A 16,848-nucleotide genomic window follows, 5' to 3' on the forward strand; every position below is an offset into this window, starting at 1 on the left:
TCCACCACCGGACGCTTTGCCTGCCTTGGGTATTAACTCCGGCCTGCGGTTTCGTGGGTGCAAATCCCAACAGAAGGGGCCCTGAACCACCCACAGCGGTTTCGGAAGAGTGGAAAAAAGTCTGGTTTTCCCAGATAACTCAGGAAGGCAACCCTTGCAATCTGTGCCCATCGTCCACCCTGCCTCAGGCTGATGGGAGTTGTAGTTTAATGCCTGGCGCAGTCTCGGATCAAGGGAGGCCTGGATTTACGACGGCCTCTTGAAACAACGATTGGGAGCTTCCAGTGGCCGTAAACCCCTTGATCTCAAGCCTAGGTGATCCGTGGTCCTTCCACTGAGCATTTAAAATATTTTTAGAAATCCACAATTTCCCCACTAAAACCTCCATTGTTTTAGACCCTGCGTGCGTCTCCTTCTAAAAGGGTTCCAGGAGATCAGCCCCCCCCCCATGCTCCTTTCCCTTCTGTCTCATAACGTATGGAAATAAAGCACATTTGAAGCCAAAAACGGGATGGCGGGAAGAGCAGTTTTATTTCCAAAGCAGATCATTCTTTTTGAGTGTTTCTTGGTGCAGAGAAAAGGGAGGTTTGCATAGATAATTTTTTTTTTTAAACTTTGGACCTGGGAGACCTGAGTTTTGAGTCCAGCTGCTCTCCTGGACTCCCAACTGGAGGGCAGGGGGAGAGAGTTTTTTAGGCAAAAGTGGATCTGGGACTTGTTTTCCCGCATCTGTGAAATGGGCTGAAAGGGCAAATCTCTCCTTGGCTCTTTTGGAAGAACCGTGATGCACGCAGACAAGGAAACTTGCAACGCAGTCAGCAAACGCAGGAACACAGAGGGCGGGGAAAAAAGAGACCCAAAATGGCAAACAGTCGCCGTTTTTTTTTTGTCCAAACCACTGCTACACAAGCCCACAGTGGCCGCTGTGAATGAACGAATACATTTCGACGGCATGCATTCAAACCATTTTGCATAGCCTGTTTGCAAACGGGAAGCAGGAGGGGGTGACTTGTCTGGAGGGAGCAGATATGACTCCATCATGGATGCAAAAGACTATAGATCGTACTCAGAACCTGCTTTCATGGCAGTTTGGGGGGGGAAGTGCCATGTGTCAGCCCATCCGTGGCACCCAATGTTGAAACCTCCGGCCAGGCCCCCCAAAAAATTGATTCCAGATTTTTTTTCTCTTAAGTGCAGGAATGTAATTTCTCTCTTCGCTTGGCTTAGGGAAGCTTTTTAAAATCAAATCGAGGGTGGGTGGGAAGGCGAGTGTGTTAAAGGACCATTGGGGGTGGCTTCTAGGGATGCCCAGCATAGCCCACTCTTGCGGGCAAGTTAGCTGTCATGGGTACCAAACATGGGGGCACTGTTCCTGATTAGCAGCTGTTTTGCTGAAGGCCCTTTCCAGCCACAGAGGTGATATTTGGACTTTTTTTCTGGGCATCTGTGCGCCCAGGCGCTCGGAAAGGAGCGTCTTCCCCAGAAGAGGCAAGGAGAAATGGATCTCCCTGCCGACGGGACGTGCACGTGGGTTAGGGGAGAACTCAAAAACCTTCCCGGCTCCATTGGCTTCGGAGTCCCCTCTCCGAACCGGGAGATTTCTCACCCCCCCCCACCTCCCAAACAGCATGGAATACCTGTGGATTTGGAACCTCAAAACGTGGCTTTCCCTGCACCGCATCCCTCCTGCAATTGGGAAACGCTCGGATGGAAAAAAAATTTTGGCGAAGACGGGAAGGCTGGTCCGGACGGAGAGCAGGGAGGTGGAAGAGGAAGCAGGAGATCCAGAAGGGGGGGCAGAAAACCCCAGGGAACACGCCACCCCCCCCCGCATTTCTTCTCTGCCAGATCTTCCCCGACGGACACCCATCAGCCACGACCAGGAAGAATGATGTGCGTTGTGGTCCCAGGGAAGATACTCTCGTGGCGGAGACGGATTCCGTGATGCTCGTCCTCTCCTGGGGCCGTGGGAAGCCGCTCCCGCTATCATGCAAAGTGTGGGTGCAAACTTCCCAGAAGGAAGCATGGCTTCCCCCCCTCTTCCCCAAATATATATATATATAAAATATATATATAAAAACCAGGAAGAGGATGGGGAGATCTGGTTTTGAAATGCAACAGAGGGGAAATGAGTTTTTAAAACTAGAAGGAAAACAAAACCATCCATGTGTTGTTTTTCCCACGTCTCCCCGAAGACGAAGAACGGGACTCCATCCAGATCTTTTCCCACGTCTTGTCTCTTTCAGGAAGGCAGGGTTTTCCCCACTTGGTTGTGGGAGGGGGACCCCCTTTCTGGAAGAACCCCCTTTCTGGCTCATTTTTGCCCCAACCCCATAGAGGCTGGGTGGTGTTCCCGGAGGCACACCACCGCCTTGCCGGCCTCGGTCCGAGGGAGACCGGGATAGGGCGGTGGGGTTCAGGTGATGGATGTCCGGGGGTGTGTGTCTCCTCACTGCCCCGTCCCATAAGGCCAGTTGAAGCTGCTGCCCGAGAGCAGCATGTCCCGGATGAGGGTCTCGATGGGGGTCTTGCCCACCAGCCGCATAAAAAAGAGCTGAGAGATCAGGGAGGCCGGGACGGCCCGCAGGGCCGGCAGGCGCAACAAGAGTCTGCCGAAGCGTTGCGGCTGGGAGGGGTACTGTGAGCGCACGTACTCCGTCAGCGCGACCTGTGCCTTCTCCTGCAGGTTCTCCACGTGGGCAGGGTCCGAGAGGCCGCAGGCGTCTGGGGAGGAAGAGAGAGAGGTGTGAAATGGCGAGCACCCGTGGCCCCAAAGCCTGTCCCCGTGGCCCTGTTCTTGTGATCCTATGGGCTGGTGGGCAGCAGCTGGCCCTCCAGGACCTAAACCCCATTTTGCTTAAAGACATGGGGATCCTAGTCATGATCCCAAAGCTGCTTTGGGATGGCGGCTGTCTTGAAAGGTGGCTGTGGCACAAATTAACTCAAATATCAATCCACAATTTGAAATAAGGTATAATATATATAAGCACGCAAATGCTTATTCTTTCAGCCACCCGATGGTGTTATCAGCCTACACCCCAATTCTAGCCACTAATTAGAGAGAGAGAAAGAAAGGGGTCTCAATAAGCACTATTTTGGTTCCAAATGGTTTTGTTTTACATCTTCGTTTTTTTTTTTCAATGCAAGGTAGAGAGCAGAGAGCAGCGGAAGTCAAATCCATGGATGTTATACCGGGGTGGCCCTCCAGCATCCGATCTGCCCTTGCCGGGAGGGTGACCCATAAGGGAGGATGCAGACCAGGGGGGTGTCGGGAAGCACCCAGGGGTGGCATTGGAGGGGGGCGCGACAAGGCTGCGCCGCGCACCCACCTGGCGTGAAGAGAGCGATGGCCTTGAGGCAGCTATATTCGGCTGAGTCCACCTGCAGCCGGTTCAGCTTCTCCACCTGGTCCTGGAAGATGCGGATCTGGTCCATGAAGGAGACCACGCGGTCGGCAGACATGGGGGCGGCGTGGAAACCGGCGGCGGCCAAAAGGGGAGCCATGTGGAGCGGGAGGGCTGACTGGGCGGCGTTGAGGACGAAGAGCTCGCTCCAGCTGAGTCGCAGGAGGGCCACCTGGTCAGAGACGGGGAGGTCGGGGAAAAAGGGGATGTTGCGGGCCCACTCCACCGTGCTGAAGAGGAGGCGGGCGGCCAGCTCACAGATGTTGTCGATGCCCATCACGCTGCCCTGCTGCTGGGCGTACTGGGAGCTGAAGCGGGCCGTGGGGTAAGGCTCGGCCCGCAGCAGCTGGGCGATGAGTTCGGAGACCGGCTGCCCGTTGTAGTACTCGCCCCCACCAGGCAGGGGGTTCGGGCTGGAGCTGGCATGGCTGGGCGGGATCCGGCCGCGCTGGACAGCTGGGGAAAAAGAGGGCAGTGGGTCAGGAAGGTGTGTGTTTGTCTCTCCATGTGTTTAAGACGGCCCTAGAACTGCCAGGCAGAGGAGCACAGATTTGGCTTGCCGGGAGGAAGAGCGGAGAAAGGTAGCCTATCAATGCGGCGCCAACACATAAAATGAAATCAGTCAGGGGGAGACGGAGAGGGAGGAGGAAGCTGGTTGAAAAGATCAAAACGGAAACAGAGAACAAAGCAGAAGGAGGGTAAAGAGCAGGGAGAAGAAAAGTTGAAGATGTGAAAGAGCTGGAGAAGAGGGAGAGAAGAGGAAGTGAGAAAGAAAGGAAAGAAGAAAGGTGGAAACGAGGAGGGAGAAAAGGAAAGGAAGGAGGGGGGAAGATGGGAGACAGGGAAACTGGGTGGGTGACCTTCTGGAGCGGAAACCAAGAGGGAACCTCCAAGCTCAGGAGCAGTCCACCTCTGCATATGGGTGAATAGAAGCTGCTGTCTTCAGACTCTGCTTGTGAATAGGGTCACATCTTCCTTTGATTTGAAGGGCCTCGGGCCAGATCCCGGAGGTGTCTCATGTTTTTCTAAACCAAGAGGAGTTGGGGCAAAAGGGGCCGAGGACAGTCCTTAGTGACGGCCACTAAAGAGGGGCCAACCGGGCCATGGAGAGCAATCCAGCGGAAAGCAGAGGGCAAGCCCAACCTTTGAAAGCCGTCCACGTTTGGGCTTGCAGATCGTCATCAGAGACGGGATGGGGTCAGGCCAGCCTGAGCCAGCAAAGGCGGAAAGAGCCTGGGTTTAGGGCTTTTTGGAGGTGGGAGGGGGCTCAGAAATCATTCTGGTGAAAGAGGGGGGTGCACGCTTGCCAGAAAAACCTGGCCAAAGCACCAAGCGCAAGGACCCCTCCTTTGGCACGGCCTCCTTTTCCAGCGGTGATTTTTACCGCCGCTGTGCCACGTGACACCCCCACCCGCCTGCTTGCCTGCTCTCCCCCCCCTCCCGGGCCCTCACCAAACCCACAACACTGGTTTTACCGGTCCTCCTCCCGCCTGCCTGCTGGTTCCCTGAGCAGCCGGCAGGCAGGCAGGCGACGACGTGGCTGCAGAGAGACAGAGAGCCAGCTTCCCCCTCCAGCCGGTCCCTCCGTCGGCCTCGCCTGCCCAGCCAGATTTCTCAAGCTCCTAGTCCTCAAGCTGGCCCTCCCCGTCCTCGCCCAGTTATATGTCGGGAGGGGTGCCTGCCTTTCCTTGATGTCTGGAACTCAAAATCCTCTTTTTAAAAATTTCTTCTTTCCCCACCTCCCTCCCTCACCCTTTCCGGCAACTCCGTCCAGCTTCCCTGAATCCCTCTTACCTTCTTTCCTCATGCCAACCCGGAAGCACTTTTTCAGGCGGCAGTACTGGCATTGATTTCGGTGATGCTGGTCGATCTGGCAGTCCCGGTTTGACCTGCAGGCGCGAGAATCAAAGGCTGAAAAGCGGGCGTTATTTTGCAAACCCCTCGCTTGCACCAACATAGTGGGTTGAGTGACAAACTCAGACCCAGGAGGGCTGGGTTCGAATCCCTTCTCCGCCACGGAAACTCACTCCAGACGAGGTGGAACGGATAAAAACACTTCTTAAATATCTCACCTGCCTTGAAACCCCTATTGGGGACACTGTAAGTTAGTTCTGACTTAACAGCACATCCCAACAAACATTTTAATCTGCCAAAATGTATTTCTTTAGTTTTTTTTTTTACTATGTAGCTAATGCAATCGTCACAAGCAAACCATGTTTAATGACACATTTCTCTTAAAACTGAATTTGCCTTTAACCCCAACAAGCCGTTCCCCAGATGGAAACGGGCCTTTAATTAGATTTCGCAGTGGGGCGGCTGCCTTTTTTTATTTTGCCACCAAGCCGCTTACGGGGGGGGGGGGCGTAAATTCCAAACAGACCATCCATAGATTTAAAGATGTATAACCATTGAGAAAAAAGGACCCTCAAATCATCAAAGCAGTATTAAGGAAACTTTTTGTAAACATTGGGGGGGGGGCATGAGGAAGACAGAAAAACTTGGCCGGGCGAATTCGGAGACCTGCAAAACCCAAAATAAAGCCCCGGGCCCCGGGTTTGTGTGTGTGAAGCAACAAGTGCGAATTAGGCTCATGTTCAAAGCACTTTTTCTCTCCAATACAGAAGGGTGCCTCAACCATTCCCACAGATGCCCTGATTTGAACCCGGCCTCTTTGCAGCCCCGGCTGGCCTCTGTCCCCGAGCAGCGCTCCTCAATGAAAAAAAAAATAAAGTTAAGATCCTAGTCCTCATGGCTGTTTTTGGTCCGGCAGCCACCCGCCAGCCTTTTGAAGCAGGGGTCTCTCCCAGCAGCTCTACCGGGAGCTGGAATCGAACCCGAGACCGTGTCTGAAACGGGGGGCCCTCCACCGAACGATGGGCCCTGCCTCGAAAGGGTTGTCATGAAAAGGGGGAAATCATCCGCCTTGAGGAAAACCAACACAGAAGTGCCACTGGGAGAGGTGAGCGAACCCTGCCGGTGGGAGCATCTGGGATGGGAGAGTTGGAGAGACCCGGGTTCAACCCGCACTCTGTAACCAGTTCTTTTTCTCTCCCCCTACCTCGCAGGGGTGTTAGGAGAATACAAATGTAGAGATTGAGCAAAATGGAAGTATCATGTCTCGTTTCCCCCTCCGGCCTTGAATGTGCCGAAACAAGACAGACCGGGGGGGCCCTGCCTCGGCTGGCTGGCTAGCATTTATTTATTTGCTTTTTATGTATTTTATTTTGCAAAAGCCTTCCTTCCATTTTCATCAGGGGCTCCCTCCCCTCCAGGAAGCTTTTCCTAAGTCCAGAAATTCTGTATCTTTGTAGAATTTGAAAAATGAACTTTTGAATCCTCCAAAACCCTCCCATCCACCCGGGTGGTTCTAAAATCAAGGTGGAGGAACTCAAAAATCCAGAATTCTTTCTGTCTCCAGACAAGGAGAGGTTGTGACTCAAATCCTCTGATGGAGACCACATGCTTCAGGGGTAGACAGATCAGGTCTACACCCCCTCGCAGGGTGTAAGGATCAGTCCCTTTATGGATACAGGGCTAGTCCGTCTTTGGCTAACCATCGGTTGCCTTCTAGTCCAATCGGATGGCTCTTGGGTTAGCGGAGGAGCACAGGCGCCGAGGAACATGGCAACCTCATCTCTCCAAAGAGTTCTCAATGGGTGGTTTTGTGGGGGGAGAGAGGCTTTCTCCTCGGGCAGTGTTCTCATCCTAATGATGTCATTACGAGGGACGCCACAAAATGCGCAGCGTCCCCCCCCCGAATCTGTTCCTCAATAGCCAGCCACTGGCCAGCATTGGCCTCCCCGAGGTCTAATGCGGCCGATTTCCAGCTGCGGGAGAGAAAAATGTGAATGGAGTCCTTGTGGAGAGGACAAAGTAAACCCCCCCTCTTGCTTTGGCGGGCCACGGAGAGGGGGGATTCTGGGTTCAATTACTCCCACCACAAAAGGGGGAAGGCGGGCCCACCCCGAAGACAAGAGAGACCCCCCCCAATGCTCGCACACACATTCCCCGGCCCCGGGAAGCATTCACGCCACGCCTGATTGTTCCCAAATGAGTTTCATGGGCCTTTGCCGAGGCTAAAAAACCAATAACATTTAGACATAAATAGGAGCGCAGGAAAAACAAACAGCGAATTTGCTTAAATTCAGAAGCCAGGGGGAATGTGGGGCCTCTCTGTTTCACGTGGGGTGGGGTGGGAGCTACGGATCCAGTGAGAGGCGTGGATTTCGGGCAAAGTTTTGGCCCGGCTGGGGCACGGGGGAGGGGGGTTTGCTTTCCAAAAAACAAAACAAAAAAAGCCAAACCCCACCTACATTTGCCAGAATTCCCCAGAAAACTCATCTACGAAGGTGCATAAACATGATATTAGCAGGCAGATAGGCCTCCGAGTTAGGCCTGATGAATATTCTTATGAGGATGAGGATGTTTAATTGCAAACTGGAGGCAAAAGCAAAACCCTGCCGGGAGAAACACACCAGGTGGTCCCGCCCGATTTCGCCCTTCTCACGCCTACCCCGCAGGGCCGAGCCAAAACAGGGCAGGTTTGGAAAGAACGAGCTTTGAAGTCCTACACCGCAGGGGCGTAGGGAGGACAGAAGGCTAAGCCGCACCCAAGACGTCGGCCAGACCGCCCCTAAAAAAACCTCCGGTCTGTATTCGAAATCTCACACCACTGGGTTTCTGAGGCTGTTCTTGCAGTTTTGAGGACTTGAAACCCATGTTGTTTTTCATTCCTTCCACTCTTCGCTGCTAAATGAAAGTGAGGTTCCCGGGGTCCCACCTCCCCATTACGCTGCACCCAGTGCAGACGGTGGGCACCACAGCTTGGTCGACCCAATGGGGCTGTCATAAAGCCAAAGTCCTGCCCTGTCTTGGCACAAAGAAGGATCTCTGGAAAGCAAAGGTCGCTTAGCCACAATGCTAGTCCTCATTGCGGGGGCCACAAACGCCCCTTGGCCACGGCCCCTGAATGGACCAGAGTGGCAAACATCACTTTACTCTAAATTCAGCTCCGCTGCTTTCCACTCGGCCATAAAAACTCCCTCGTTTGACCTCAGATAGTTTCTCTTAGACTTATCCATCCTACAGGGGTGTTGTGAAAACCAAGTGAACATATTTCAAAATGCAGAAGTACTGGACAACACCAGCGATCATTATGTTAGGCTGCACAGGGACGCCATTGAAACCCAAAAACACCAGCAGAGCTTTAACAAAAAAGAAGGAACTTTAAAACTCAACAAGGCCTGGCTCCCAGCACTGAAAAATACAGCCTGCAAAAGGTCAACGAACTCTACCCAGCCACAAGGACCAGCGATCACTGCACACAAAAGACCAGCTAATGACACCCATCAATCACAGTGACAGATCATCTCTCCTCCTTATCACAACAAGACACCACAACAACCCCCCCCCCGGATCACCACAATCACCCAATCTCCTGAAAAGGACAAATGTAGATCCCGCAGCTCTAAATACTCAGCTATCCAAACAAACTGCACCAGAGCACAGACAGAGTTCTGACTCCCATCCTCTGCAGACGCTGGCTACAGAGATTGGCGAAACTTTCTGAACATGGCCAAATGGCCCAAAAAACCCACAACCATCGTCATGAACAGACTGCATTGGACTGAAACACTTGGAAATATAGGTTTAACCCTCCGGCCACCTCCAGCTACCAATGTAGGTCACTGGGGTGGCCATGGGCCAGGCGGATTCCTATAGATGATGGACCTTTCAGGGGGAAGAGCTGTGGGGATGAGGTGACTCCCTCCCCGAAAATCGGGGGGGGGGGGCTGCCAAGGGGCCCTTGGGCAGTGTTTTTGGCTGCAGGAAAAGGCTGATCGGGAGGTCTCCTCAAGAGGAAGGCTCTCCCTCCCTGTGGAAGCTACAGGGCCCAATCCTGCAGCTGGCATGCCTTAAACTGGCCAAAAATCCTCCAGGTGACCTCTAGATGGGGGTTCCAGAGGCTCAGTTTGCAGAGACCGGCGTCTGGGATTGGGGCCTCCCTCGAGAGAAGTCCTTTGCTCCCTTCCAGACTTCCATTCTTTACTCTCCTTTCTAGGCCTCTCCCAGTTTTGATCCCTGCTCTCTACAGACTGACCAGCTGGACACAGGACGGCCCGCGCCTGCCTCCGATTTCCCAGAAGACTTCATTTTGCCTCTCGACCTGGATTCTGGACTCCCCTGCCTGACCAGTGCCTCAGCCAACCGAGATCAGCCCCTCTCCCCTCCCCCCCAGGAACAGGAGACGGGGACCCCTCAGGCAAGTGTCAATTTCCCTTCCTCTGTTTCCACCTGGGCTACCTCGCAGGGTGGTTGTGAGAATGCTGGAGGAAGGAGGAAAACCATAGCCTTGGGCTCAGTGAGAAAAATGGTCGGAGAGGAACACAGCGAATAAGTAAATAAAAAGAATTAAAGGACTCGGGCTCACCGAGGTTCAGGGCGTGTAGATCCCATGAACTGCCATGACCACCAGAGGAGAAGTGGGTGACAAAGCCCATCAGCCACTCACACACAGCCCACCCGAAGCAAAATCAAGTTCAGCGTCGGGCACTACCGTTTGTAGAGACGTGGGACTACAAATCCCCCAGGCAGCTCTTCCAGAAGTATGGGCATTGTAGCCCTCAAAATTCAAACCTGCGCGTGTGCGCACACACGCACACACACCTTGGCTCACACAAGCTCTGGCTTTTGGGCACCCCACCCCTTCTTGTCCTCAGCCCTCCTCAAGAACAGAGGGCCCCAAAATAAAAAAGGCCGGTATGTTAAAGGGGGTGGGGGAGCAAGCAATCTCTAGCAAGCGAGCCAAGCTGCATGCTTCAAAGGGGACGGCAGAAAGATTATTGCACGCGGGCAGGTAGGGGAGGTAAAAAGGACCAACCTTGAAATAGGAAAAGGGAATTCAAGAAGGAGGCTGCAGGCCCCCAACGAGGGTCTTTGGCCAAATCTAGGTGGTTTGGCTGGGTACCAGAGCGCTGCCTGCTCCTGTTCCTAGCCAAAGAGCCTAGATTTTGGGGGACGCCTCCCTCCCTATACAAGGCGCAGGCACCCGCTTAGGGGTCTGCTTCCCGGTGGATGAGGCCCAGTCGGGTGGCGGCCGGGCTTCCAGGCTGAAGGAGGGTGGCCACCGGCCAGGGGCGGGCACGGAGGCCCCTGAGTGCCGTGGGAGACCCCGAGAGGGGGGAGTCTGCGTGGAAAGTGGCGCCATGGCCCTGGAGCGGGGCCCGGCTTGGTGGTGGCAAAGCCGGGGATGATGCCCAGGCGGACCCCTCTCCAGCCTGGCGACGCCGAGGCGCCCGGCCGCCCAGCAGAGCGCATCCCTGGCTCTCCAAATGCGCCCCCGAGGCGGCGCCTCGCTTCTCCTCCCGGGGAGGGGGCGCCCAAGCCCCCCCTTCTCTTCTCCTTCCTCCTCCTCCCGGCCTTACCGGCAGGTGTAGCTGAGGTTGCGGCGGATGCTGCGCTTGAAGAAGCTCTTGCAGCCTTCGCAGGTGAAGACGCCGTAGTGCTTCCCGCTCGACTTGTCCCCGCAAACCACGCAGTCCACCTGCAGGCCGGGCTTGTCCTCGTCGCCGGGCTCCGGGTCGCTGGCGCCGCCCTGCGGGGAGGCCGAGTCGTCCTCCGAGGTGCGCGGGTAGCCCTTCTCCAGGCCGCCCCCGCCGCCATTGGCCTCGCCGGGGCCGCCGCCGCCGCCGTTGGGGTCCCCCCAGCCGCCCCCGGTCACCATGGCCATAGCGCCCCGGGCGGGCGACCGACGGGGCTCCCTCCGCGCCCCCCGGGCGGAGGAGGGGCAGGGGCCGGGCCCGCGCAGACCGATCCTGAGCACGGCGCGACTCGACTGGAGAGACCCGCCCCGGGCGGAAAGGCAGCGGCGGCGGAGGCGCACGGGAGCGACCCCGGGGGGGGCTTCCCTTGACCGAAGCGGGGTTCGAGGGGGGCCCAAGGGGCTCCGGGGGGGGAGTTGCGGGAGAGGCAGGCAAGGAGGCCGCCGGGGGTGGGAGCAGCGAGCGATCCAAGGAGTTAAAGTTAAAGCTCAAGCCGGGGCACTTTGGGATCCGAGGCGGCTAATCATTAAAAGGAGGCCAGGAAGGCACAAGGAAGGGGGGGAAGGGAAGGGCTGTGGGGAGGGGGAGAGACGGGAGGGGGAGCCTTACACCAACCCACCCCCGGCAGGGACCCAGAAGGCCTCCCTCCGACCCCAAAGTTCCCCTGCTTTCTCTCTCTCTCTCTCCAAAGGGGGGGAGGAAGGAAGGGTCGCTCCTCAAGTAGGGAAAAGGATTTGGGTTGTTTTAGTCTCCAGGCTCGGCTCTTCCTCCTTGGTTTCTTCGCTCTTTCTCACGCCCGCGGGCAAGGGGGCCAGGCCGAGGGGCCGCCCAGCCCCACACCAGGCCGGCCGGGGAGCAAGGGGGCCCCCGTGGGAGGCAAGTTCAGCGGGCCGGGGGCCCGGCCAAGGCGGCGGCGGCGCGCCCGGGGGCCATGGCGCGCCCCGCCGCGGAGAGGTGCGGGGGCTCCACCGGCGGCCAGGCGGGCGAGAGTGGGGGGTGGAAAAATCTCCTCTTCGGCGGGCGTGGGGGGTGGTGGTCCCGATCCTGCCCCCGGTCCCACCCGGGCAAGCGGCGGCGGCGGCGGCGGCGCAGGAGGAGCGCACGAGCCAGGGCGCACGGACCGAGCCGGCGCGCTCGCCTTAGCGCATCGCGGCGGGGGCGCAAAGTTCAGGCCCCGACGCGGGCGGGAAGGCGGGCAAGAGGGAGGGCCTCTCGGCGCTGCAGCCCCCGCCGGCCTCGCGGCCTCTGCCTGCCTGCCTGCCTGCCCGCCCGGCCCTCGCTCCTCCCTCGCCGGCCCTCCCCTTCCGCCAGCCAGCCAGCCAGCCGAGGCCGCCTCCCTCCTCGCCCGCCCCGGCCGGCGCTTCCTTCTGCGCTAGCCCAAGGACGGGCTGCGGAGGGCAGGCAAGGAGGGCGGGCGAGGGCGCCCTGGCCTCGGCCGGCGGGGGAGAGGGAGAGAGAAAAGGGAGCCTCTGGGCGCGTGCAGAGAGCGCACCCTCCCACTCACCCCCCGTTGCCCTGGCTGGGACGCGCCGGGGAGGAGAGGAAGGAGCGCGCAAAGGCGCGGAGAGCCCTCTCCGTCCTGCGCTGCCGGGGGCGCATCTTGGGAGTGGGGTGGAACGGTCCCACGCTTTCGCCAAAGTCAGGAGCCCCCCCCCCCGGGATTTAGGGTTGGAAGGCAGAGCCCAGAGGGGGCCCGATCCGCCCCAGAAAAAAAAATAGCCCTAGTCCCGTGAACGTTGGGTGCCATAATTCTGCCAACAGCTTGTAGTGGAGACGGGGAGCTGCCCTTCCCGCGGATCGGTGCTGAGCGCAAAGGAGGTTTTCTCCTGAAACTTTAGCTTTAGCTTCCCAGCGACCCTGTGAGGTAGGCCAAGGAGAGAGAGAGAGAGAGATTGGAGGGGTGAGCCAAAGGACATAAAGTCAGGTCTCAGGCCGAATGAGGATTTAGGAAGCTCGAGGGCCAATCCACCGGCTCTAGGTCTCTCCCCCTCACCTGTTCAGGCCCGGCTTGACCGCTCTGCACTGTTGCGCCAGGTTCCTCCCCTTCCGCACAACTGCCCTTTGCCCAGCAGAGCAAAGAACGGGGGCGGGGGAAGCAGGGTGCACCCAGGCCCTTCCGAAGGAGGGGAGAGCGTTTGGCATCCAGGTTCTCAACTCTCCGGCTTCCAGCCAAGCCAAGCCCATCCCAAGTGGTCGGCTACTTTATCTACTCTGTGGAGCCCTGGGACTCAGGGGCTCCTTGACTGGGCTACAGTCCTGCTCAAAAATAAATAAATAAATAAAATAAAATCAAGCAGGGTGCTAGTCCTCAGGGTTTCCCAGATAGGGTTGCTTTAAAAAGGAATGGGGGGTGTTAGCCAGGTTAGGTTGACCAGGTTAGGTTGACCATCCATCAGGGCCTGGGGCCATCAGTCCTGGCCAGCCAAACCACTCTCTGGGGTTTGAGGGTGGCCTTTTTTTCCAGAGGGACCATACAGATCAGGGACCACAGATCAAAACTCTTATCGCTGAGTTTTGTTCTCAAATCAATTTTGGTTTTGCTGGGTTTTTTGCTTTTTTTTTTTTTTTACAACACAGATTGGCCGATTCTACTCTTTTTTTTCCCCTCTAGATTTAACTCCTTTTCTCAGAGCACAGATCTAAGATCTGACAAGCTGTGCTTCTAGTAAACCCGAATCTCTGTTTTTCCTTGCTGGGAGAGTGATCCGGAGCAGGCCAGAGCAATTCTGAGTTCTCTGCCTGGGTAACCGGCGGGCCCTGAGACCAGAATCGGACCCAGAGAGAAGTGTTCCTATTTTTCTCTCGGACTCTGCCTTCCTGGGGTTTCAAAGCCCAAAAAGTTGACTTTCCAGCTGTGCATCTTCTCAACTCCAGCTTCGCCTTGGGGGAGGGAAAAAAAAATAAAAGAGGAGGCCAGTGAAATCGTGTTTAGCCAGGCATGAAGGAATGAAACGGTGGAATCTCTTGGAGGGAGAGGCAAAAAGCTCACCCAGGTCAACTGGGAAGCCAAGCACAGCCGAAAACACAGCCCTGGCTTTTATGGCCCAGCTGGTGGTTGAGATTTTTTTTAAAAAAAATTTGCTGTTCCATATATCCTTTGAAGCTCTTTGTTTCCCAAAATTCGGACATCTCCAGTTTGGCTCTTTCCCGTTTGCTTTCTGTTGCCCTGATTTCTGTTTGCCGCCTGGCTATTTCGGAATTTTCTTAGCGGCGGTTACTTTTTTAAAAAAAAAATTTGTTAAGCTGCTCTTAAGAGGCTTCCCCAGCTGAGTGGGAGTTAAATTTGTTTTTAAACCAATCAGAAAAAAGGCTCCTTCCAAGAAATCAATAGGTACAAGAGCAGCCAACCCCCCCCCCCCCAAATCAGTCTTGGGAATAAATTTGATTTAGCCCAGCCAAACAGGGTAGAGTCAGGGTGATAGGAGAATGTCGGGGGGGGGGGGGGAAGGGGCCAAAATGTCCTTCCTGGTCCCCCCTTTTTGCATTGGCCAGGCGGTCCAGGATGGAGGGGGGAGCCCCCAAAATCTTCTCTAGGAGCAGATCAAACTACCCCTTCCTTCTCCTCCTCACCAGCTGGGTGGCCTTTTCCAAGCAAACCTTAAAGAAGGCTGGGAAGATTTTATTGTTTCTGCCCTGGGGAAGGAGCGGGGAAGGCCCCCCCCCTTTCTGACACCCATCTAGACTGGTCTACCCCACCAGTCGGTTGTGACGCTAAAAACCTCAGGAAAGTGGATGACAGCTATTTAAGCTGCCCGTTGAAAGAAAACCAGGACTGGAAAGAAAAATACATTTAGACCTTTGGGCTGTGACTACCATACCTTCTCCCTCTGTTTCTCCTTGTGTCTGCCGTTGGTCTTCCCTCTTATTCTGCTTATTTCATTCCTCCTTTTTGTCAACAGTGTTGATATGTTGCCTTTTCTTGTTTTTTTTTTTTTAAGGGGGACACTTTATAAGCAGTAAGGAGAAATCAGGCCGCCTTTCCACCAGGAGATGAACCCCTGATCTTCGCTCAGTCCTGAATAGGTAGAATCGAATTTACCGATCCGTTGGACTGTTTTTTAAATCCTTTTTTGGGGGGGGCGGGTAGGGGTTGGAATAGGTTTCCGGGTCGGCCGTGAACTCAAAAGGGAATGTCCTGCTCTCTACGGATACCCCCCAAACCCCTGACGCCTATTGCCAAGGGGCCAGGCTGCACGGATGGTCACCCATCCCGAGGCAGCTGCCGTTTTCGAGAAGGAAAGGGGCTGCTTCTTTGGGGTGGGGGGGATCGGGGGAGGTGGGGCCCAGGTCGCTGTGGGTCAAGGAAGCTTGTGGCTCCTGGAGATGTCAAGCCACGTTACGTGCTCCTCCGGTTCCCTTCACACACGGAGACCTCTGCTCTTTGAGCTTTTCAAGTCAATTTGACATTTGACCTCCCTGGTTGAGCCCAGGAATGTTGGGGAGGGGAGGGGAGGGAGGGGAGGAAGGAAGGAAGGAAGAAGAGAGCCCCCTCCCCAAGGAAAGGAGGGAGCGTCCCTCCCCCAAATCACCCCTCTGGGCCAGAAAGAGCGGGAGAAGCCTCTGTTCAGATAGGGGTCCTCAAAGCAAGCAGTGGGGAAACGCCAGGGACTAGCAACCTCTCTTCAGTTTTGTGTGGGTCTGCCTCCCTCCCTCCCTCTCTCAGTCCCCAGCAAGGCAAACGGAGGTGTAGGGTAGGTTTTCTGTGAAGGCGGCACCTCCCAGGATTCCCCTACGGTAGGGGATTCTGGGAGTTGTAGTCAGTCATTTCCCCACTGCTGCCAAGGAGGGAGGGGCCGCCCACTGCAGGAGCAGCAGGAAATCCACGGGGCTGAGGTCTGTGGTTTGCTCCGGAGGGCTTTGGGCGAGCAGGATGCGACCTTTGCCCAAAGGGGCAGGGCGGGGCTGTAGAAGGGAGGTGCATGGGGCCGCCCCCCCCAATCGCCTTGGGCTGCTCCCCTAGTCCCAAGTTGGAGGAAAGTAAGGGGGGGAAAGCAGTATTAATTATCTTTTTAAAACGAGCATTATTTAGGTGGCTGACCGGCAAAGGGGATTCTGTGGGTTCCTTACATGGGCAGAAGAGAGGGTTTGCCTAGATGACCTTCAGGGTCCCTTTTGATTTTTCAGTTCTACCATTCCGTCGTTTTTTTGCTGTTGATTTTTTTCCCTTTTTGGTGGCGGGGGGGAGACCAAGGTGCAGGAAAAATGCCCCCTGCAAAGACCTGGGAGCTTTGGCAGTCCTTTGTAGGGGTCTTTTGAGGGGGGGTAGCAGACTTTGCTGTTTCTCTGTACAGCCCCCCCTCCCCGAGGCAGGGAAAACAAACCCAGCCGTGTGTGTGTGTGTGTGTGTGTGTGTGTGTGTGTGTGTGTGTGTGTGTGTGTGTGTGTGTGTGTGAGTGTGAGAGAGAGAGAGAGAGAGAGAGAGAGAGAGAGAGAGAGAGAGAGAGAGAGGAACGGCTGAATGTAGAAATAGAAATAGGAGGGGGAAAATGTGTTGTCTACTCAAAACCCGCCCACACCCCACCCTTCCCCAAGTCCTGGCTTTTCATCCTGTTCTCCAGTCAAGCTTGACCTTAGCCCACCAAGCCCTTTGGCCCTCATTTGAATCTGAAAGAGGGTCTCCGGGAGAGAGACTGACCTTCAACCTGTGGGTCAGCTCGTCCACCTGGGGGCCAGCCAGGGCCGCCCGCCCCCATCCCCTGGGAAGCCTGCAAGAGGTGGTGGGGGGAGAGGTTGGGAAATAATGAGCTGAGTGTGGGATGGATGGATGGAGAAAGCCAGCATAGGTGTAGGGGGTTGGAAAAGTGGGGTGGGGGGAGGGGATCCTCCCCCAAGGACAGGGAAGATCCCTTGGGGAGGAAGGAGGGTGGACAGACAGACAGACAAATAGCTGGGACAGGCCGATC

The 16,848-nt window shown here is 56.0% G+C and overlaps 1 protein-coding gene across 1 annotated transcript; it reads right to left on the reverse strand.

Annotated features, from left to right (window-relative positions):
* Positions 1 to 512: 512 nt before the first annotated feature.
* Positions 513 to 11,133, reverse strand: NR2F6 (nuclear receptor subfamily 2 group F member 6). The gene is made up of 4 exons (XM_020781198.3): positions 10,829 to 11,133; positions 5,199 to 5,293; positions 3,330 to 3,860; positions 513 to 2,724 (listed from the first exon to the last, which is right to left on the reverse strand). The coding sequence occupies exons 1-4, from the start codon at positions 11,131 to 11,133 to the stop codon at positions 2,450 to 2,452; spliced, it is 1,206 nt and encodes a 401-aa protein (XP_020636857.2). The 3' UTR covers positions 513 to 2,449.
* Between the last annotated feature and the right edge of the window lie 5,715 nt (positions 11,134 to 16,848).

Source organism: Pogona vitticeps, chromosome 7 (assembly GCF_051106095.1).
Source record: "Pogona vitticeps strain Pit_001003342236 chromosome 7, PviZW2.1, whole genome shotgun sequence".
In the NCBI taxonomy this organism is placed as follows: Eukaryota; Metazoa; Chordata; class Lepidosauria; order Squamata; family Agamidae; genus Pogona; species Pogona vitticeps.

Bases quoted from the DNA above. Each gene is read 5' to 3' on its own strand.
- NR2F6 (XM_020781198.3), bottom strand. From the start codon at position 11,133: ATGGCCATGGTGACCGGGGGCGGCTGGGGGGACCCCAACGGCGGCGGC. The intron at 5,294-10,828 runs GTAAGGCCGGGA...TCGCGCCTGCAG, and splicing joins AACCTCAGCTACACCTGCCG to GTCAAACCGGGACTGCCAGA. The intron at 3,861-5,198 runs GTAAGAGGGATT...CTTTTTCCCCAG, and splicing joins GGTTGGCATGAGGAAAGAAG to CTGTCCAGCGCGGCCGGATC.